Source organism: Pan paniscus, chromosome 14 (assembly GCF_029289425.2).
Source record: "Pan paniscus chromosome 14, NHGRI_mPanPan1-v2.0_pri, whole genome shotgun sequence".
Lineage (NCBI taxonomy): Eukaryota > Metazoa > Chordata > Mammalia > Primates > Hominidae > Pan > Pan paniscus.
In genome coordinates, this window is record NC_073263.2 from 98,898,614 (window position 1) to 98,921,762 (window position 23,149).

The window sequence follows — 23,149 nt, forward strand, 5'->3', positions numbered from 1 at the left end:
TGGTGATGCTGAAAGAATGGGCCTCACCACCGAGCTTTAATGGGGGATGGTTAGTAATAAAGAAATACAAGAGAATGTGGGAGCTCTCCTCCTTCTTTAAACATTTTCCTCCTTTGGTTTCCATTTTGCCGACGATTGGCTATTTTGGCACTTCCTGAGGGCTTACTGGGGAGGGCAGATGGTGACCTGGCTTAACTACTTACCGCACTGCGGAGGTGCCAGCGTGATACAAGCCAAGTGAGGAACTAAGGCTCGAAAGGGCACAAATCTGACTGGTGGCACAGACAAGCCTCCTGAAATTCCCCTCCAATACTCTTTTTGATTTTTCCTTTGCACCTAGATTTTACACACAATTGAGTGGTTTTTGTTAACCTCTCTATCTCTCCCTCTCTGTCCCTCTCTTTCTCTCTCCCTCTCTCTGACACACACACACACACACACACACACACACCACACACAGGCAAAGAACTAAAAAGAAAAAAACACTAATTTTTTTGCTGGAAAATTTGTTATATGGCAGCAGCATCCCACCAGTTTGAGAAATGTGTAAGATGATGACAATACACAAAGACACATGTCCAAGTCCGGTACATTACATTAATCTTACTGTTCCTTTTACTGCATTTTAGCATTTGGTTGCTTTTCTCCCTTTGATGCCTTAAAAGCCAATTCTTAGCAGGCTAAATTACACATTCTACTCCACTGTTAAAATGGGTACTGTGGCCAAAATGTGCCCAGGATTCTAAGTCCAACATAATGGTAACGGATACAAAAGCAGGGCATTGAGCAGGATTGGACATTTTATGTTAAATCCAACAATATCTTCTTTCTGTGATTTTTCTTGACCTGAATCTTCAATTTATTACTGGGAGCAAAATCTCATTTTGAAAAAAACCCATATCATATATGAATGCTTTTGAAATTTCTTTTCTGTTGCTGCATAAATGAATTTTTTTGGAATTCCCTTGTTGCTTTAATTTTTTTAACTTTCACGTTTATTAAATTTTTATTTTTCACTCCTGAGTTGCCAGTTCCTGTTAAAATATTCCAGATATACTTATATCAATAATAACCATGAACAAAAATAGATACATTAGGAAAATATTTTCAATGTATACAACAAAGTAGGTCTTAATATTATGTTACATATGATATTAATTAATATTATGTAACATATTGTCTGCATATTACATATATTACATATTATGTTACATAATATTAAGACCTACCTTGGGAATACAGCAGTGAATACAGTGCTGATTTTTAAAGGTATAAAAATGTTTTCTCAGATTCTACTTTATGTCCAGGAGTCATCTTCAGTGAAGCAGCCTATTTAATCTCAGAGAGCCTCACTTCCTACACAACTTACTGTAAATATTTTAAACACTTTCAAATATTTTCTTAGTGTGTCCCACATATTATATATTTTTTCTTGATTTAGTAGAGGAATTTATCCTGCTTTAGTACACATACAGTCCCTAATTTTAAACATGTTCAAAATTACCTTTGTCATTTGGTTTGGAATTCAGTTGTCCTACAGAGACAGCCATGGCCTTGGTGGTTAGATCTCTGGGCTGGCCTACAAGCATTTTATTTAGTTTGTGGCATTTTTTATAAGTAACACAGTGCTAAAGCATGGCCCAGGCCAAATGCCACTCATGTCTATGATGTTGCTATATCTTTGGGATTCAAGAAAGATATCACCAAACCCCCAGATGTCCATGCAACAGAAAATAGAAAATTCCGTCACCTCCTCCACCTGCTGGAGCTGTGGAGGAGCCATAATCCGTGGTGAATTCCATGACTAGAATGTCATCCGGGGAAAGCCTGTGGAGTAGGAATGGGAAGTATGGTGTGGAATCACAAATGTTGGGTAAGGAATAGGAAGATAAAATCTCGGGCCTGCTTCTTGGTAGCCACCAGACCCATTCACGCCACCTTCTTCCCCATTTCTCTTGATGCCATGGTTTCATCTGCCAACTACTTTTTTTTTTTTTTTTTTTTGAAAAGGGTGTCTCACTCTGTCACCTAGGCTGGAGTGCAGTGGCGTGATCTTGGCTCACCACAACCTCCAACCTCCGCCTCCCGGGTTCCAGTGATTCTCCTGCCTTAGCCTCACTTGGGCCATGCCCAGCTAATTTTTTTGTATTTTTTGTAGAGACAGGGTTTCACTTTTTTTTTCCTGGCTATCATGCAGTCCTTCCAATCTAGGGTTTTGTTTTGATTTTACCTTTTCTGGCACCTGCTGAGGAAACACAGTCGCATAACTCCCCTCCTTCCGAATAAATACACAGTGCTCTTGAATATGTCTTTGCTTAAAACACTTCTAGAACACCAGCAGAAAGGGCCAGGAAAGAAAAGTCTCCTTCTCATGCCTCTTTACCTTCATCCTCATTTATATCATATAGGAGAAGAAAAGTGTTCACCCTTGGATGACATATGGGTTGTTAGATGGTCTGAGGACAAGATTCCCATCTCAGCATGAGAGCCACAGAAATGATCCTCAGAATTCCCCCAGGGGAGCTAGGATTGAAGGAGACTGTCTGGAGTCAGGGAGGGGATTATAATCAAAGCCTAACTGCAATACTCATAAGAACCTAGATGTTTCTACAGGTGACATGGACTCATGCAAAGAGCAGAATCTTATTCAAAGTTGAGCATTCCCATTTATGAATTTTATCCAGATACTCTAAGTTGTCAATGTGAACCCTGGTCAGTAATCTTCAGCAAGGACAGTATTATTGCTTTTCATGTAAAACCTCAATTATTAATAGTTTTAAATGACAATTTTTCTTTAGTATATCTAAAAATATTTTGTTCAAATATAATCAAGTGGAAAATATTGGACAGAAATGAGTCATCCACAAAAAGTATCATTGAAACTAGGGGAATTAGAGCTTTGAATATAAACTTTCTACTAAACAGCAGAGGACAAAACAATAATTCTGGCAAAACTCCTCTTGAAGGTGCTATGAAATATTACGGACATTACAACCTCAGTGTGCTCTTCTCCAGAGTAAAGCTGATTGTCATATTTGATAATTTTTCCCCAGGACCTCAGTGTATGCCTTTTCTGTGCAAATAAAACTACATTTTGAAAATAAGTCAAATATGGCATGACACTGCCCAACCTCCAAACAATATTCCCCCAGAATAATGAATCAGACTATTTTTAAGTGTCTTTTCATAGACTACTGATGATCTCTGAGCTTTTTATATAATTTTTTTTTTTTTTTTGAGCGGGAGTCTCGTCCTGTTGCCCAGGCTGGAGTGTGGTGGTGCAATCTCGGCTCACTGCAACCTCCACCTCCCAGGTTCAAGTGATTCTCCTGCCTCAGCCTCCCAAGTAGCTGGGATTACAGGCGTGCGCCACCACACCCAACTAATTTTTGTATTTTTAGTAGAGACAGGGTTTCACCACGTTGGCCAGGCTAGTCTCGAACTCCTGACCTCAAGTGATCTGTCCACCTATGCCTCCCAAAGTGCTGGGATTACAAGCATGAGCCACTGCACCCGGCCTATATTTAAAATTTTATAGTCATGAAATAGGCCAAAGAAAGTTCTTGAAAGTGTACATTTGTTAACATGTATAATTATAATTGCTTTAATTACTTTTTTATCTGATACCATATATTCACTAAGAGACTAAGACACTTCTTTTGACTTCAGTAATCCATACTGTGATTAAGTACTGAATTATACTGGAGTCAAAATGTACACATGTCCCTTTGCCTCTGTGCAGTTTGCTTCAGCTGAAAGATCTCACAAGTGTAGCCTCTCAGGCAAGATCAGGGCATTTCAGACAGTCATGGCTGCTGTGGAGAAGAGGTGTGGGGCAGTGGGGAAAAGGTGGAGAGAATATTAAATGGTGCACAAACTGAAGGAGGAAGCAATGCTAACAGAGAGTGGGAAGAAGGAACTTGTGGGACAGAATCAGAAGAAAACACTGGATGAAGAAACACAGACTGGGAGGGTGAGCAACGTGCGAGCCTCCTTAGCTTAGCCCTATTTTTAGGAAATGCCACTTAATTGCCTATTTTTAAATTAATAATAAATTTTGTTTAAAGAGGCAGTGAAATATTATTAATATCTTTAACTGCCTTCTGGGGAAACAGGGCCTTGTAACCATGGCAAAAGATTTCTAAGAAACCTACCAAGTCTAGAAGGTTACTTTAGGTGGATTTTTATCTGCTGTATTTCCCTTCTCTGTGAGTGATTCTGCCCCCAGCCTGGAATATTTTCCCCTTTATCTATAATGGGGAGTAGGGAGAATGGGAGAATGGGGAGGGAATGTTTATTTCTCTCAGATATTTCTGAGTCCTTAACTACCCTAAAAACGTGCACAGATGACACATCTTGTGCAAAGGGTTCTTTTTCTGCCCCATTCCTGTTTCTCCCATGAATGGTCTGGTGGTCTTCTGTTGATGCCAGCATTGTGGCACTGTGTCTTCAATGACTTCAATTTATTTAGCCATCCATGCAAGCAACAATTAATAAATTCCCAGCCCTATCCTAGATACTGGGGCTATAAAGATGAATGAGACAGTCCCCCTGTCCTTAAAGAGCTTGGTTTGGCTGTGGACCCAGTTAGTGCACCAGCCCTGCTTGGAAGTACCCACTTGAGACTCCATGTTAGTGACATCAAGACGCATTGAGATTCCTTAGTAGTTTAGCAAGGCTGCACAAATATGTTATAAGGTATTTTTTTATCTATGCCATCCAAACTCAACATTAGAAAGACAGTCCTAATGGCTATTCACAGGAAGACTGAACCAAAACATCCATTATTTCTCTTTTCTAATTGCTTGATGACTTGCATATATGGAAATTCTTGGCATTTTCACTGGAGTGTTTTCCTATCAATTAAGCAGAGCAGGAACAGTTCTTACCAAATTTAATATTGAGCTATCATTTTAAAAAATAACTCATCTGACATCCTTGAATCTTTGAAATGAGCACTTTTGCATAAGAAGTATAAACACTTCTAGAAGTCACCTAGAAGCACACAGTTTCCAAAGTTATACATACGTACAATTCCTGGAGATCAACCTCAAGGTAGAAAACCCAGAATGTATTAATACTTGGTACCTCTGAAATACTAAGGAAATTCTACATTGATTTGTCTTCTCTTGCACCATTCTGCATGAGGACCGGTTAGTTCAGCTGTTAAGTTCATGGTGCTGATTAGTTCAAGTTCAGTGTTTCAGTCTCTGCAGAGACTATTTTGCTTTGAACCAAGTGTGTTTCCCACCCTGTTCAGCTCTTTTTTGAGCGCACATCATGAGTGACAGGTATGGATGGCTCAGCCTAAATCCATCATCACATGGCAGAGACAAGAAAACATGCATGTTTCATAACTGATGACTCAGTCAAGGGAGGGTTGGTATTTTCTTTTTAGGTAGAGAGAGGGTGCCTTGTTGGTCACATACTCTCTTTCTTTGGGCGAAAGCCAAATGTCTGAAAGTTGTAGGACTAACTCTCCTGTAGACCTGCTCTCCTGGTCTCACTCTTACCACTGCTGCCTGCCATGATGTTGCCTGTAGCGTTGGCTGATGCCAGCTCAGGAAGCCATCCAGACTTAGTGAATATAGTGGATATTGCCTTCAAGAAAGTAAAGCCGATGAGGACACAAACCAGCAGCTCTTAGCTGAATTTAGCCCAAAGATATATATGATCCACACAGGGTTGTTTTCTGTGATGTGAATTCATTGCTGAATTTCCAGCTGCTTTTGGCAAATGAAAAGGTCAAGTAATATGGAGCCCATGTTTCCGCAGGTAGCACTTGGCTGGGGCTGAGTAGCTGTTGCCACACCCTCGACCTGGCCTATTCACTTACATATCTTTCCTGCCTGGCCCCAGGAGGCTTAGTATTAGACAGTACCTAATCTGGTCCACTTTTTAGTAAGCTTGGCTACCACTGCACTGTGAGTCAATGGCAGGCAATTCACTGAGGACACTATAATTATTAAATGGCTGCTCATAACATATTTGATAGAAAAATAACCCATTTGATGCTTTTGAAGCCATTCATGCTTTGTCTTCAACAAGTAAATATGAAACTAATCAGGTACTGGATTCACATTGGGGTAACTTGAGAATGTATATTGAGCAGAATCATCAGATTCTTAAATCCAACCACCTAGGGGAGACAGTTTAATTCACTTAATGTGATTTCCTTTCCTTATTGATAAGCAGACTCCATTGTACCCAGCTGATATTTTTGCATCAGAGATACTCTTGTTCCAACCAGAGGGGCCACTGAAGATTTAGAAAAGTACTCATGATTTGAGATCAAGTGTATCTTTGCCTTAAAAACAGAATCACAGATACTGTGGGCATCAGCTATTCTTATTTTTGTCTGTTCTCCTTTTAGTGGAAAAAGGAATTGAAAATAATGCTTGCAGTTCAGAATTTTGATTTACCATACTAGATTAGCTAGAATCTTATTTAATAATTTAACTTCCTTCTCCTGTCATGGTGCTTTGTTATATAAAACACTACTTACTTGAGGCAATAGTCTCCCAGGGAGACAAATAGAAATATAGCTTGTTGAATATCTTTGATTTCTTTCCTACCGTCATAGTTTGCCAAGATTTCTCAGCAGCTGAGGCAGCGGCACTGTGGTGCGGTAGGGTGTTCTGATGCTATAAGCAGACACGTTTGCAACATCCATCTGGAGGAGCCCTGGGGCAGGATGTGGTTGACCACCCAGGCAAGGATGCCCTGAATGAGAGGCCCAGAAGCCTCACAGTCCCCCAGCAATTTCCACCCATCTAGCCCCTCCAGACAGTCTCACTGTCTCCCCTCTAAAGCTCCAAGTGCATTTGCTGTAGGTTCCACCCCAGGGCCTCGCCTTCCCCTGATTCCCAAGCTCACAGGGGTTCTTCTAAGCACCCTCTGAAGCAGGCTCCATGAGGCACAGCCACGCTCTTTGGAACCTCTGTGTCCCGTCGCCCTATCTCAGACCGTCCCCATGCCCTGGAGGGGATGCCTTCACCAGTGAACAGAGTGACATCTCCAAACTCATGCTGGTTTGTGCAAGCACTTTGTACATTGTGCAAGCCAGTTAAAATTATGCACGTCATCTTTTCCATGTCTGCAAAATATGATCACAATACTGACCTAGCTTGTAAGACTCTAGCTTGTAAATTCTCAGAGCCTCCTGAAAATCAAGGGGATATATCTTAAAATTCAAACAAAAACAAGGGTGCTTCGGAGAGGAGACTGGCAGGAGACCCCCAGTGTGGTGGCTGTTTCTCTGACTTACGCATACCCCGGCAGACCCTATGAGTTTTCCACTTCCCTTTCAAGACAGCATGGGGTGCTGTGCCTTGGAGGTTGAGTAGGGAACTTTGGGCACCAGCTTTGACCAAATGCAGGACAGGAAAGAAGTGATGGACAGTTGGTCTGTTGAGCTCACTTTGGTGAACTGTATTTTAATTAGCATTTTAAGAAATGGAGAAGTTCAAAATTAAGGTTGATCCACATCAGATGTGTAGCCCATGTGCCAGGGCCACATATAAGCCTGGTATTTTAAGAAGGTATGTTTCTTATCTGTAATGAAATATTCAGGCACCCCATGAAGGTTTTGATCCTCCTGGCCACAAAACTACAATAAAGATGGAAAAAGTTTATATATACACATATATATATACACATACATATATATACACACATATATACATATATATATACACATACATATATATATACATATATATGTGTATATATATATATATCATTGGTATGGGAGAAAATCTCTGAAAAGAGGTAACAGGAAAGCACACAAAATGTATCTATTCATCAAACATTAAATTATGTTTGTTTAGTGCTAAATCAACATATAATCTGAATAAAGAAAAGCCATGTTAAAAACTAGACAAGAGGTTCCTCTTTCCCTCAAAGCAGCTTCTCCTCTCCCTCCCGCCAGTCCCCACAAGCACACACACTTGGCTTTCCACTTTCCTCTTGTCCTGTGGGTGGTCTTCCGGCTAGATCTGTCCCACACTCCCCTGGGACTCTCGGGCCTGTAAGGTCCTGTGCCTCCTAACAACAGAAGTGCAATCAGATGGGTGCTAGTGATATGACAGGCCCTCAGTTGATAACTGTTCTTGATCTGTATCCCTGTTCTGTCTATATCTCCAGGGCATATTTCACCCCAGAGTACAGATAATACAGACTGTATCGGCAAGCTGTATTTCTCAGGAAAAAAAATTTAATAATCAGAAGATATTTCCAAGAAAAATGCTGCCACCCAAAAATGGAACCTATAAGGAAAAACACCCAAAGCTTTCCCACCTTCTAAGATTAAATCTGTTGAACCTCTTGAAGTTCACAGATGCCAAGAGTGTGATTCGTTTTTTATACCAAATGACAGCCAAAGACAAAGACCAGGGGATGGCCAGAGTTTTCTGGCCTAGATGCCAGGCAGCAGTCACAGCTGAGAGTTCAATAGTCCCAGGGCTCATTTTTATTGATGTCTTTATTCATATAATAGCTCATCGGTAGACTGGGGCAGAGGGGAAGTGCAGTCTGGGTGAGACTAGTTTATGCTTTAGTTAGCTCCAAGACTGATTTACAGTCCAATTAAATTTCAGTGGTCATTTATGTCTGTTCGTCAAATACAAGTTCAAAGCCTTGCCATAGGTAACTTCCATAACCCACGTTTGCCCATTCTAATTTGCCATTGCTATGCTTTTCATAGAATACTTCTTTTCCAGATGGTTAGGAATTTCATTCTTTATAGCATTTCAATTTCAGCAAATAAGCAAGAATCTAAATGCATTCTAAAATACATATTATTATATATCAATTTAAGAAACTGGCTGGGTACAGTGGCTCACGCCTATAATCCAGCACTTTGGGAGTCTGAGGTGGAAGGATTTCTTGAGCCTAGGAGTTTGAGACAAGCCAGGGCAACACAGGAAGACCCCATCTCTACAAAAATAAAAATGGAAATCAGGCAGGCATGGTGGTGCGTGGTTGTAGTCCCAGCTACTCAGGAGGCTAAAGTGGGAGGATCGCTTGAGGCCAGGAATTCAAGGCTTCAGTGAGCTGTGATTACACCACTGCATTCCTAACTGGGCAACAGAGGGAGACCCTGTCTCAAAAAAAAAAAAAAAAGAAAGAAAGAAAGAAAGAAAGAAAGGAAATAAAGAAACTGCAATTTTTTTTCCAGAGTTATTTTAGAAAGTTTTTTTTTTAAGTAAAAGAAAAAGAAAAATCAGACATGATTTGATGGACTAGGGTGCATTCTTATTTGGAAAACTTACAGATAGGCTTGAAACTAAGGGATGAAATCACAAAATTTCTATTTAATATCTAAATCTAGAAAATTTGAATATTACCTATTGGCAATGATAATATTCAAAGATAATAGTATTCAAATACTAGATGCTGTGTTTACATATAAAATAATATCTTATTAATTTTATTCATGTCTGTTAGTACACAAGACAAGGAATGCTATTTTTCCCAGTTAATTTTACATTCCTAGGAATATTTAAGAATCAAAGAATGACCTTATCTGAAGTTTTAAGTTTCCATTTACTATAAATATTTAATGTAAATTAGTTCTTTCTCTATTTTTATGAATTCTCTACACATCTGTCTGTTTCTATAAAATAAAGACTACTCATGTTTATTTCATGGGAGGAACATATACTAAAATTGTTGCATATAAAGTACAGGAGCACTCACTTAAAGGGAAAAAATATCCACGTGGAGAAATTATAACATAACAGGATAATACAGTATGCTTAGGAAAATAAGGCTTTTGTTGGGAATTGAATCCTAGTGTGCAGAAGTATTAGCTGACTCTCATTATAAACAAATTTTACCAGTTATTTCCTAACAGACTCTTGTTTAATGAATAAATGCTTTGCTTATTAATTACACAAAATTTGGTCAAAGCATTAGAAAAGATTAAATAGTTTTGTTAGGGTGTGTTAAAAACTTGGCTTTTAACCTTGACATTTAATGGATTGGACCACACGGGCCAAATTCCTTCTCCTTTGCAAAGGTATGGAGCTGGAAATGAACTTAGAGATCAGACTCAAGGGACCACAGCTTGCACTTAATAGTTTACCTTTATCTGTGCTTTAGCTGTGCTTTTGGATGTATTAAGAACTTTTTAACTGCCTTAATAGACTGTTATCCCTTTTACTCTTTGATATGTGACATTTAAATATACCTTGAATTTGAAACTGGTTGTCGTTATGTGTTGGGAACAAAATTACTTTTGATGGGAATACATTTTTGAATTAAAAATGCAAGTTAATAGATAAATAATATCTGATTATTATAGATTTTGAAATATTTATATTTAAGCCTTACAAATGACTTTTCAGTACAAACAAATTCTCTGATTAGACTTTCTGATCACCGTAGCAAATATTAATTGGACAATAATGTGAATGTATAATAAAGAGCTATAAAGCAAAAATTTTAAAAAGAAATTGTGGTCTAAACATGCATGCCTCTCTATATGCTGCCACAGTTTTCCAGAAAGTACTGTGCATTTGAATCATCTTTCTTTATAGTGGCCACATAGCAGAAGTGGTTAAGTGTAAAGTTTTTCAGCATGAAGGGCGGGTATTGTGCAAATTTATAATTGCATCAAAATAATGAGAGATTGAAGAAAACTCTGATTTTCAAATGTCTATTTTTGAAGAGTAAAACTTAAACTCATTATTTTTCCTCCCAGAAGGATACCTAAATCATGCTTGTCTTTCTCTTTAACAGATAATTCTGAAATAATCAGCAGAAACGGAATGGAATGCCAAGAATCTGCATTGAGAATAACTAAACATTGTTACTGTACATACTATCCTGTTTCCTCCTCAATAGAATTGCCACAAACTGCATGCTAAATAAAGATGTAGTTCTTCTGGACAGACCACAACTCTAAGAAGCTAGTGCTGCTATCTCATATATGAGTATTAAATATGGTATGCTTAGTATATTCCAACCTAAGATAGTTAACTACCTGAGACCAGCTGTGATGTTTAAAGACATAAAGGATAAAGTTTACTTTTAAAGGGTTTCTAAACATAGTTTCTGTCCTAGGAATATTGTCTTATCTCCATAACTATAGCTGATGCAGAAAGTCCAGCCAGTTTACTCATTTCGATTCAGAATATTTCAAATTTAGCAATAAACAATTAGCATTAGTTAAAAAAGAAACATATTCCAAGGGCAGGTTCGATTCTAGCTCTAATTACTGTCATGTCATTTACCCACTGGATCAAAGGGTATGTTTCACTTCTTGACAATATAAATGCTGCAGCAAAGATGAGAGGTGAAGTAAAACCGATACCTGTCCTGCAGGTCTAAAATTTGAATGGAAATTCAAGCACAAGTACTGGGGACACATCAAAGTGTGGTGTTTGGTTTGCCTGGAGATGCCACGTTGAATCATGTGATTCTAGATTAACATTAAATAGATTGAAAAAGAAACTTTGCACGGTATGAGCTTCATACCCCACCAAACAAAGTCTTGAAGGTATTATTTTACAAGTATATTTTTAAAGTTGTTTTATAAGAGAGACTTTGTAGAAGTGCCTAGATTTTGCCAGACTTCATCCAGCTTGACAAGAATGAGAGGCCCATGCCAACAGTCTAATCTAAGAGATTAGTCTTTCAAACTCACCATCCGGTTGCCTGTTACAGAATAACTCTTCTTAACTAAAAACCTAGTCAAACAAGGAAGCTGTAGGTGAGGAGATCTGTATAATATTCTAATTTAAGTAAGTTTGAGTTTAGTCACTGCAAATTTGACTGTGACTTTAATCTAAATTACTATGTAAACAAAAAGTAGATAGTTTCACTTTTTAAAAAAATCCATTACTGTTTTGCATTTCAAAAGTTGGATTAAAGGGTTGTAACTGACTACAGCATGGAAAAAAATAGTTCTTTTAATTCTTTCACCTTAAAGCATATTTTATGTCTCAAAAGTATAAAAAACTTTAATACAAGTACATACATATTATATATACACATACATATATATACTATATATGGATGAAACATATTTTAATGTTGTTTACTTTTTTAAATACTTGGTTGATCTTCAAGGTAATAGCGATACAATTAAATTTTGTTCAGAAAGTTTGTTTTAAAGTTTATTTTAAGCACTATCGTACCAAATATTTCATATTTCACATTTTATATGTTGCACATAGCCTATACAGTACCTACATAGTTTTTAAATTATTGTTTAAAAAACAAAACAGCTGTTATAAATGAATATTATGTGTAATTGTTTCAAACATCCATTTTCTTTGTGAACATATTAGTGATTGAAGTATTTTGACTTTTGAGATTGAATGTAAAATATTTTAAATTTGGGATCATCGCCTGTTCTGAAAACTAGATGCACCAACCGTATCATTATTTGTTTGAGGAAAAAAAGAAATCTGCATTTTAATTCATGTTGGTCAAAGTCGAATTACTATCTATTTATCTTATATCGTAGATCTGATAACCCTATCTAAAAGAAAGTCACACGCTAAATGTATTCTTACATAGTGCTTGTATCGTTGCATTTGTTTTAATTTGTGGAAAAGTATTGTATCTAACTTGTATTACTTTGGTAGTTTCATCTTTATGTATTATTGATATTTGTAATTTTCTCAACTATAACAATGTAGTTACGCTACAACTTGCCTAAAACATTCAAACTTGTTTTCTTTTTTCTGTTTTTTTTCTTTGTTAATTCATTTAAACTCATTGAAAACATAGTATACATTACTAAAAGGTAAATTATGGGAATCACTGAAATATTTTTGTAGATTAATTGTTGTAACATTGTCTTTCTTTTTTTCTTTTGTTTCATGATTTTGATTTTTAAAATTATTAGCACACAACTATTTTCAGCCCTTTAATAATGGAGCATCAAAAACATCACCTGTAACCCCAAGCAAATATAGAAGACTGTATTTTTTACTATGATATCCATTTTCCAGAATTGTGATTACAATATGCAAAGAGTCATAAATATGCCATTTACAATAAGGAGGAGGCAAGGCAAATGCATAGATGTACAAATATATGTACAACAGATTTTGCTTTTTATTTATTTATAATGTAATTTTATAGAATAATTCTGGGATTTGAGAGGATCTAAAACTATTTTTCTGTATAAATATTATTTGCCAAAAGTTTGTTTATATTCAGAAGTCTGACTATGATGAATAAATCTTAAATGCTTTGTTTAATTAAAAAGCAAAAATCACCAATATCCAAGACATGAAGATATCAGTTCAACAAATACTGTAGTTAAGAGACTAACTCTCCACTTGTATGGGAACTACATTTCACTCTTGGTTTTCAGGATATAACAGCACTTCACCGAAATATTCTTTCAGCCATACCACTGGTAACATTTCTACTAAATCTTTCTGTAACACTTAAAGAATTCCCTCATTCATTACCTTACAGTGTAAACAGGAGTCTAATTTGTATCAATACTATGTTTTGGTTGTAATATTCAGTTCACTCACCCAATGTACAACCAATGAAATAAAAGAAGCATTTAAAAGGATTGTATAGTCTTCCTTCTTTTTGTGTTGAGACAGATTGATAATTCACCAAACAAAATAGTTTTCACCTTCACACATACAGTATTTGTTAACTTCAAAGAAGACCAAACTCGGGTCTTCGAATGGAAAACTGATAGTTTTTGCTTTTGGCTTTGGCTTTTTAGCAGCAAGAAAAACAATTAAAAATGGTAATTTGAGAAGTATTTTTAGTATTCTTTAAAATTAGAAGTGAAAATAAAGCCCACCACTCAGCCCTCTTCTTCACATCTCAGACTGATAATGAAAAGATATGGGATCAATGGCATCAGTAACTAAATGGGAAACAAAATGTCAGTTTCATGAATAGATTTTAAAAAGGACCCATTAAGGTATAATAGAGGCTTCTCTAAGAGCTTGATGGGATAACATGAATCAGACCTGAGGCTGCAGAAAGAGATAGAATGGTGAGTTCTATTCTATGCAGAGGTCCTAGCTAGGTGGCTCAAGAATAGAACAGGAATTCAGCAGAAAGGGTGATGAGGGTCCCTGCTATTCTGTCAGTAAGCAGTCTCCTCCTAAGAGGTGGTGTGTGGGCAGAAGGAGCAACAGAAGCTCCTTCTTCAGCCTTTTGAGACCCACCATATTTGTCAAGGAAGGTGCTATTGGCCTTTTCGGTGGGAACACTCCTTGTCACACTGAGATTGGCAGAAATTGCCTTCTCTGTGGGCCAAGGCAGAAACATGAGTTTTCTCCATGGCAGATTTAAAGCTTCAGGCCTCCTGAGTGGTTATGATATAGCATAGAAAACGCCCATATTCAGCAGATACAAATAAAGCTGCTTGTATTTTTTAACTATCCCATCAGGATTTCCAAGGGTAAAAATACTTTTAACACCTCTGTGGATATTTGAAAAAATGGCTATATATTTGGATGAGTGATTTTTGTACTGTAATGCAAAAGAAAACCTATCTCATCAGTCACTCCCTGCAAAAATCATTCTGTTAATAGTACAAGATGTCAACTTCAGAGAGCAAGTTATTATTTTAAGTGAAAAATCTAAAACTGTAGTTCATGAAGTATAATTTCTATCAGTAGACTGGCTATTTATGCTACTACATCAAAATCAAAAACAAAACTTAAACCTCTCAGGATAAAAAACTATCTCTTCAGCATAGAAAATATTTGGGTATAAAATATCAATTATCTTATAATTATCTGACAAAAGAGAAGTGTCATTTCAGTTTTGGGCTCTCCAAATTTAAAATGATGTTTCAAATCAGAAATATACTCTTTATGATTAAAGTTCTATTGCAATGCCACAGATTTTAGGGGCAGCTAGGAAAACCAAAATAAAGTTCAATGTTCTGATATTTACAAAAAGACGGTAGTGGTTCCCTGCAGAATGATTTCTGCAGGGGCAACCCCCACCCCCTCTCCCCACCTCCAAAATATCCTAGGGTGTCTCTGAAATATTAGGCAATTGTTGCTGGACTGATTTATCTCCATAGAAATGACTGAGTCACTGTGAATAAGTATGATTCACACAGAATGAAACATAGTAATGATTCCCTCTATGCTCTTAGCTGGGGAGATAGATGGCAAGGATGGGAATGGGTGGAATTGAGAATGTTCACCAGGGACCTACTTATGTGCCAAGTTCTATGCTAAATATTCTATATATGTTTCTAACAAGCCCACCCTGTGTTGGAGAGAATTACTAACAACTGATAAGTGAATTCTGACTGCTACAGAGATTCCTCTTCAAGGTACATAGAGATTCTGCTGTGAGAAGCATCTTGCTTCTAGATCAACACTACTAGTGTCTGCCCTTAGGGTGACTAGCTGCCCGGCTCAGCTGAAAACCTCTGTCCAGTACGTGTCAAAGCTTTCACCAACTGGCTTGTGACTTCAGTTTCCTCCACTGTCAGCTACTTTGAAAAATGTCCACCCATTTGAGGTGTCCCTGTGGCACCCACCATGTAAATTGTATAAATGCTACTTGGCCTAAATTATAATGAAACAATTTCAGATATCCCATCAAATCTGGTGAAAACCCATATAGTTGTTCACATGAAATAAGGCATAAACAGAGAGTAACTGGTTTTGTTCACATACATTTTACGTAATTCTTAGGGTTACAAAGAATCTATTATACCTATAATGTAGATGAAAAAAATCAAGACTCATAAAAATTAAATAACTCTCGAGATCACATAGAGCAAACCCTGGCTTGCCCCAACTCTACAGCCAAGTTGAAATGAGCTTTATTTGTGGTAGCCTTCCGGTCAAAATTTCACTAAAAAATTCAGAGTGAAGCATTTATCCAGGTTTAAGTTGAAGTTATAAGAATCCTTTACTTGGTTACTTAAGATAAAGATATTCTTCCCTATCCCAAGAATATGATTTAGGAAATATTTTGAAACTATGGGCTACAAAGTACTCTGCCAGATTTAGGACATGGCCCAATTCTTTATTCGGACCGGAGGCAATAGAAGAAATGTTACATTGTACCATTACTCCAGTGTTACCCAGAGTTTTTTTGTTTGTTTGCTTGTTTGTTTATCGAGCTTCTATGTGGTTCTCCTGAAATAAAATATATAATGATGGTCATTGAATTTCTCCTAATAATAATGTGGCATCAAGTCATGATGCAGTTAGTCATGTGGAAGCAGCACGTGAAAAGATAGAACTTGAAAGTCTGGGGAAAAGAGACAGAGAGAATAAATTTCTGCATAAAGGCCACACATGAATGTGTACCCCTAAAATCCAATTGCATCCAGAGAGGCTGAGAAATTGAATGTTACTATTGTTGATCCCTTTCTCTCATAACTTTTCTGTGGGTTTTTCCAATTCTTTGTTTTATATAAATGAAGGAAGAGATTTATATTTGTCCTTGTGTGTAAACTAAAATGATCTAAATCAGAGCAGTCTAACTTTTCTTTTGCTAGAGAACATTTCCTTCCAACAAAAGGTCACCCTACAAAAGTCCACAAGCCAAATCCTAGCAAAGTGCTCCTGTTGCAAGGAGGTCTCTTTCCTGAGATCCGTGAATACGCTCTGCAGTCCAGAGATGGAAACCCATGCATTTAATGTAAAATGTGTGGCTTTACAGAGGGAGAGAAATGTATTCAAAGTAGCGTGACAGCTTAGAAAAGCTGCCTCTTAAGCTCTAAATATGTCTGAGCAAATTGATCAGATATATACGGAAGTAACAAACGTACTACAGAATAAATATATTTTCAACACTCTCACACGCATATATTTATATAGAGAGCAATCTAAACGCATTAGCATTCATAAACACAAAGTCGAATGTTTTTCAGAGCTACAGAATGGAAAGATCAGTGTCTGCATTCCACAGTAGTTTAAGAGCTGGTTAAGAGCTAAGTTTCTGGTCATGCTGCCCAAGTTTAACTCTCAACAGTACTTTTTAACAGCTCCTAAGCATCAAGGTTTTTTCACCAATAAGCCGAGTCTCACAATCGAATGTACCTTGCTGGGACATAATGAGGATTAAGTGAGATAATGTATGCTAACCAGATAGAGCGGGACCCGACACTTAGCAAGATTTCAGTGAATATCAATTATTATTCTTAAAATAATATTAAAATGAGCTCTTGTGTTTCCCTGTAAGTATTTATTTCCTTTTTCTGTCCAAACATCTCTTGGCAACTAAGAGGCGCCTCTTCTATTTCCTCAATGACAATTAATGCCAAAAACTGATGGGCAAATTATAGAAAATTCATAATAACAAATAATGAGCCAGATTATTTTTGTGGAAACCTATAATTACTTCAATTCAACAACTGTTCACTGAGCACCGTCTAAGCCCTGCTAAGCCATTAAAGGGATGTGAACATGGCCAAAGTCCAATGCTCTGCCCTCAAGAAGCTTATCATGTGGCAGAACAGAACCTGTTAAAAATAGAGAAAAGAGGAAGAGGATTGTATCAGTTTCCTAGGGCTCCCATAACAAACCACAAAAAGGGTGACTTAAAACAATAGAAATTTTAGGCTAGGTGCAGTGGCTCACACCTGTAATCCCAGCCTCTTGGGGGACTGAGTGGGCATATCACCTGAGGTCAGGAGTTCAAGACCAGCTTGGTGAAATCCTGTCTCTACTAAAAATACAAAAATTAGCTGGGCATGGTGGTGCGCACTGTAATCCCAACTACTTGGGAGGCTGAGGAAGGAGAATCACTTGAACCCAGGAGGTAGAGGTTGCAGTAAGCTGAGACCAAGCCACTGCACTCCAGCCTAGGCAACAAGAACAATAACAACAACAAAAACAATAGAAATTTATTCTCTTACAACTCTGGAGGCTGGAAGTTGGAAATCAATGTGTCAGCAGGGCTGTGTTCCTCCTGAGATTCCAGTAGAATCCTTTCTTGACTCTTCTAGCTTCTGCTGGTGGCTGTCAGTCCTTGGCATTTTTTGGTTTGCAGCTGCATGGCTCCACTCTGTCTCTGTCATTACCTGGCCTTCCCCTTGTATGTCTCTACCTTCATGTCTCTACCTTCACATCATCTTATGAACACACTTGTCACATTAGATCAGAGCCCACCCTAATGTCTTCATCTTTGCTCGATTACATCTGCAAAGACCCTATTTCCAAAAAAATACCACATTCACAGGTATGGAGTTAGGACTTAAAACGTATGTTTTTGGGAGGACACAATTTAACCCATAGCTATAATAAGGGGGGTTGAATAAAGATTGCTTTCTATAGATTGCAAAGAATTAATAAAATACTTCGATCATGGTTTCTGTTGCTTTTCAGTTAGGAGACATGACTCACAGGGAATGTCATGGCCAAAGCCACAATGCCTCAGGGAGAGCCTTATGTTTGTTTGTTTGTTTCTGTTTTGTCTGCAGAATGAAGCAATTGGAATACAAGATCTTTTAACTTCCATTCTGGATACAACAATCTGTGATTTATCAACATCTAGCACATTTCTGACTGAACTCAACATTTATTGTACTTGGTAATTTTGATTTGCAAATATATTTCATTGTTTATAAGTTTGCATTGACCAGACTAATTTTACTTAGCCTGTGTTGTAGGGGTAGGCCCTTGCTTTCTTTCAATACACATAAGAAACTTCAGTAACCCTTCCTAAGACGTCGTAGTCAAGTTTGGCCCAAAAGGCCAAGTGGGCTGTCTGCAGCTAGAACAAATATATCTAGCATTTTTTGTACCCTTATATTGTGATAACCTCTTAACATGAAGTGTCTCATTTAATCTTTACAATAAATTGAATGATTGATTCTATTATGAGCATCCCTATTTATAGATGAGAAAACTGAGGACTAGAAACTTTAGATAACTTAACAAGTCACAAAGTTTGTAGTGAAGTGAAGATTCAAACACAGCCAGTCTGCCTCTAGATCCGTAGTGTTTTGCTACCTTATTACTCCAAATGTGGTCCTTGAGCCAGCCACAGGACTACCTGAAGACTTGCTAGAAATGCAGAATCCCAGGCTGCACCCCAGACCTACTCCCAAGGGACACATATGCACATTAAAGTCTGAGAAGTGGTGCTGTGGTACTCAGGACCAATCTCCCTTCAGATACTCTGTTGACTCTGCAAAGCAATGAATGAAGACCAATGACAACACTGGACCATTTTGATGTTCCTTGTTAGTAACAATTCAAAAGAATTGTCATTGGATGCAAAGACATCCAAACACATCATATGTCTCTAATTTTACTCTTGTTCCTTCTTGATCTGCTCTCCCTCCACATGGCAGCCAGCACCTTCACAAAATAGAAATCAGATCACAGCATCATTCCCATCAGAGATGGATCCAGGCTTTGTGAGGCTGGAAACTTATAAAATTGGGGAAGGGAGTTCTTAAAGAAAAAGAACCCCAAAATAAATATAAAGTTAAATACAAAACTAAATATATAGAAAAGCCATTTTTATAAATTATCCATTGGATACACTACTATGATACGTTTAATTTAAGCCTTTGATTACATCCTCATATAACACTTTTTTGTAATATCATTTCCTATACAGATAACAAAAAGGTAATTCAATCTTACTTGTAGTGTGGTTGGAAGAAATTTGCTTTTTAATGTAGATGTTTTTGTATTGATAATTTAACGTGCAACTTCACACATATACATACGCACACATATCCTCACTGCTTATCATACAAACACAAGAATTCTAAGTTCTATTTTACACAATTCTTATTTGAAAAGGAAAAAAATTGGCATTTATAATTGTGCTTTGTTATCCTAAAGGATAAGTATAAATAAAGAATAAATCCTCTGCTTAGAATTGTAGGCATCTGATGACTAGAATGTCCCATGGACTAGCATTCACCACATATACCTCAAACCGTTTCCTTTCCACTACCTGCTTACTCCCAGGGCTGAGTGCTGTAAGACACACTCATATTGCGATGAAAACCAATGGTCGTACACTGTACTTCATGTCATAATACTGGGTAAGCAGCACCTATACTGAGATGGCTAACAACATTAGCCAAACACAGAAATGGCTATGAGCCATGTAACTGTATTTCACCAAGCCCAAGCTAGATGTATGCCAGTCAACTTCTTTGGCGCCAAATACCAAAAATGACCATGGCCACTCCAATGCCACTCCACAAAAGGGAGTGTGATGGAACAGATGTCAGTATGGAAAAAGAGAGTGGTCCTAAACAATTGCCAATTTTATAAAACCATGACCTTGCATGACCTTGAACACATACAAAGCTACAAAAGCTACAGTTCCTCCCAGGTTTGGTTTTCTTTTCTTTTTCTTTCTGTTTTTTGTTTGTTTGTTTTTGTTTTTTTTTTTTTTTTTTTGAGACGCGGTCTTGCTCTGTCGCCCAGGCTGGAGTGCAGTGGCATGATCTCAGCTTACTGCAACCTACGCCTCCAGGGTTCAAGCGATTCTCCTGCCTCAGCCTCCTGAGTATCTGGGATTACAAGAGCATGCCACCACACCTGGCTAATTTTTGTATTTGTGATACAGACTGGATTTTACCATGTTGGTCAGGGTGGTCTCAAACTCCTGACCTCATGATCTGCCCACCTCAGCCTCCCAAAGTGCTGAGATTACAGGTGTGAGCCACCTCCCAGGTTCTTAAAAGGACTCACACAAGTGGTAGGTCCTGAAGCTTAAGCTTCATTAGTTTCATGGCAAATCTGCCTCTATCCTCTATTTTAAACAAACAAGTAACAATGACAATAAACTTTCACTCTTCTCTGACTTCCCACTGCTCTTAGGATAAAATTCAACTGCTTTGCCCTGACCGACACCTTCTCCAACCTCATCCATTACCATGTTCCCCTGAGCAAACTACCATCTAACCCCTCTGAATGCTTCCATTTCTCAAAGGACACAGAGTTCTTTCTGCCTCCTGAATTCCCTTCCTTCTGCCTGAAATGCTTGTCTTCTCTCTTGGGTCATAGCAAAATCATTTTCTTCTGAACGCGATATCACCTCATCCCAGACCTCAGGTGGCATATTTCATCTCTGCACTATGTTTATTGCTGCCATAGCAGCTATCACATTGTGTAACCATCTTGCTCATCTCTGTATCAGTTGCATTATCTGCCCCTCATTGGAATTTAATCTCTGTGATGGCAGGTCCCTTGCTTTGTTCACCACCTTTATTAGTCAGTTTTCATGCTGCTGATAAAGATGTACCTGAGACTAGGTAATTTACAAAGAAGAAGAGGTTTGATGGACTCACAGTTCCACTTGGCTGGAGAGGCCTTACAATCATGGTGGAAGGTGAAAGGCACATCTTACATGGTGGCAGGCAAGAAAGAATGAGAGCCAAGCGAAAGGGGAAACCCATTATAAAATCATCAGATCTCGTGAGACTTATTCACTACCATGAGAACAGTATGGGGGAACCTGCCTCCATGATTCAATTATCTCCCACTGGTTCCCTCCCATAACATGTGGAAATTATGGGAGCTACAATTCAAGATGAGATTTGGGTGGGGACACAGTCAAGCTACATCACCACCATATCCCCTTTGCTCACAACGGTGTCAGAACACAGCAGACTTCAATTCGTATTTGTTGAGTGAATCATTAGTAAGTCTGGGATGTCAGAAGAGATAGGCATAAATTAAAAATCTAAAACTATGAAATTAAAATAGTGATTCAATACATTTGCTACACCCACTCTATATTCTTGGCTAAGGAGCTAAGCAGAGATCCACTTATTTAACAAGTATTTTTGAGCCTCTAATGCGTGTATTACAAACTGCTAGAAAACATGAAAAACAAAGGGCTTATTTCCTTATTAGATTGTAAACAATCTGAAACCATCATAGTCTTGCTATAATTTACAGAAAGAAAAAAACAAACAAATGGAAACAAAATACATGATATATATTGAGATATCTCATGACGAGTTCCAAATTATTAAATAGCAAATGTCATGGGCGATTGGTGAGAGCTGGAGATGTGATGGAAGTCTCCCTAGAGAAGTCTCTTGAAATGGACCTGGAGAAGTGGTAAATACAGAAATTGGCAAAGCGAGAAGCCTGAGAAGCAATAGGAATAAAAATGCACAGGTGGGTGATTAGAATGGATGGGGGTTCTATGCTCAAAGGAGGGAGTGGCACACAAAAAACAGGGGGGGACATTGGCTTTTGCAAGACAGCCAGAACTGAAAAAGTGAATAGCAGAGTGGAGCTGCAGTGTGCTGTCAGATCCTCCTGCAGACTGAAGTACTTACTCTGCAGGGTCCAGGAGTGCTGCAGCAGTCGGTTCTTCTGGAATTGCTTTAACTAAAGAGAAATGCCTGATCCAAAGCCTCACTCCCTCTCCTCGCATGCCCCTTGTCCAGTTGGTTGAAGGAAGAGGATGAAGGCCCACAACCTTGCCCCAAATCAGAGTAACTCTGAAGAGTCATCCTCGGGTGTCCATGGGGCCGGCTGAGGCCTTTTTGAGACTGCAACAGAGCCCAGCTTCTCCTGCCTCACTGTGCTCCCTGCCCTCCCTTCCACATGGGTTGGTCCCAGGTGTCTTCCCTAAAAATCTTCATGCCCACTGGTCCCCAACTCAGAGATGACTTCCCAGGGAATCCAAACTGCTATCAATAGGTAGATCCATCATTTGTCAATTTCATTATTGAAGCACTTGATTTTCTTTCAACTGATGCAAGAAATAGATTTTAAATTCATAATTTGATTCTTTTTTGACAAAGAAAATAATTTGCCTGTAAATGTATCTTGCCTAAGATAGTACTAAATTAATCACAAAGAAGAAAAAGAATGATGAGAAGAAAGAACTCAAAGCTGAAATATTTTTTATTATGATTTCAAAAAGTAGCAAATTTTCACACATTTTAAGGAGAAATATAGCCTTTAAAAAAAAAAGGCACTAGTAAAAGTCATGTTTCACTTGGTCCAATTTTTTTTTTAGTCTTTTACATTCCTGAGCCCTGTGCCAATACTTCTTTCAAAAGAAACCAGAAAAAATAACCAAATTAATTCTATGTAAGCCAGGTATCATCATATAAGATGAAAGTTTGTATTTGTTCAATACAATTCTGGAACTAAATTCAATTGTAGAACACAAGGGATATAAAACTCTAGAATCTGGTCTACCCAACCTATCAAAGCCATTTCACAGCTAACTGAAGTGA

General features: G+C 37.9%; 1 protein-coding gene across 16 annotated transcripts in view; it reads left to right on the top strand.

The window, feature by feature from the left end:
* Positions 1 to 13,543, top strand: part of MBNL2 (muscleblind like splicing regulator 2) — a 254,347-nt gene extending 240,804 nt beyond the window's left edge. For all 16 annotated transcript variants that reach the window (XM_055096915.2, XM_057299607.2, XM_034936869.3 and 13 more), the window contains one exon: positions 10,744 to 13,543. In XM_055096915.2, the coding sequence (XP_054952890.1) occupies positions 10,744 to 10,871 (128 nt within the window). In that variant the 3' untranslated portion in view covers positions 10,872 to 13,543. The remainder of the gene's footprint in view (positions 1 to 10,743) is intronic.
* The last annotated feature ends 9,606 nt before the right edge of the window (positions 13,544 to 23,149 follow it).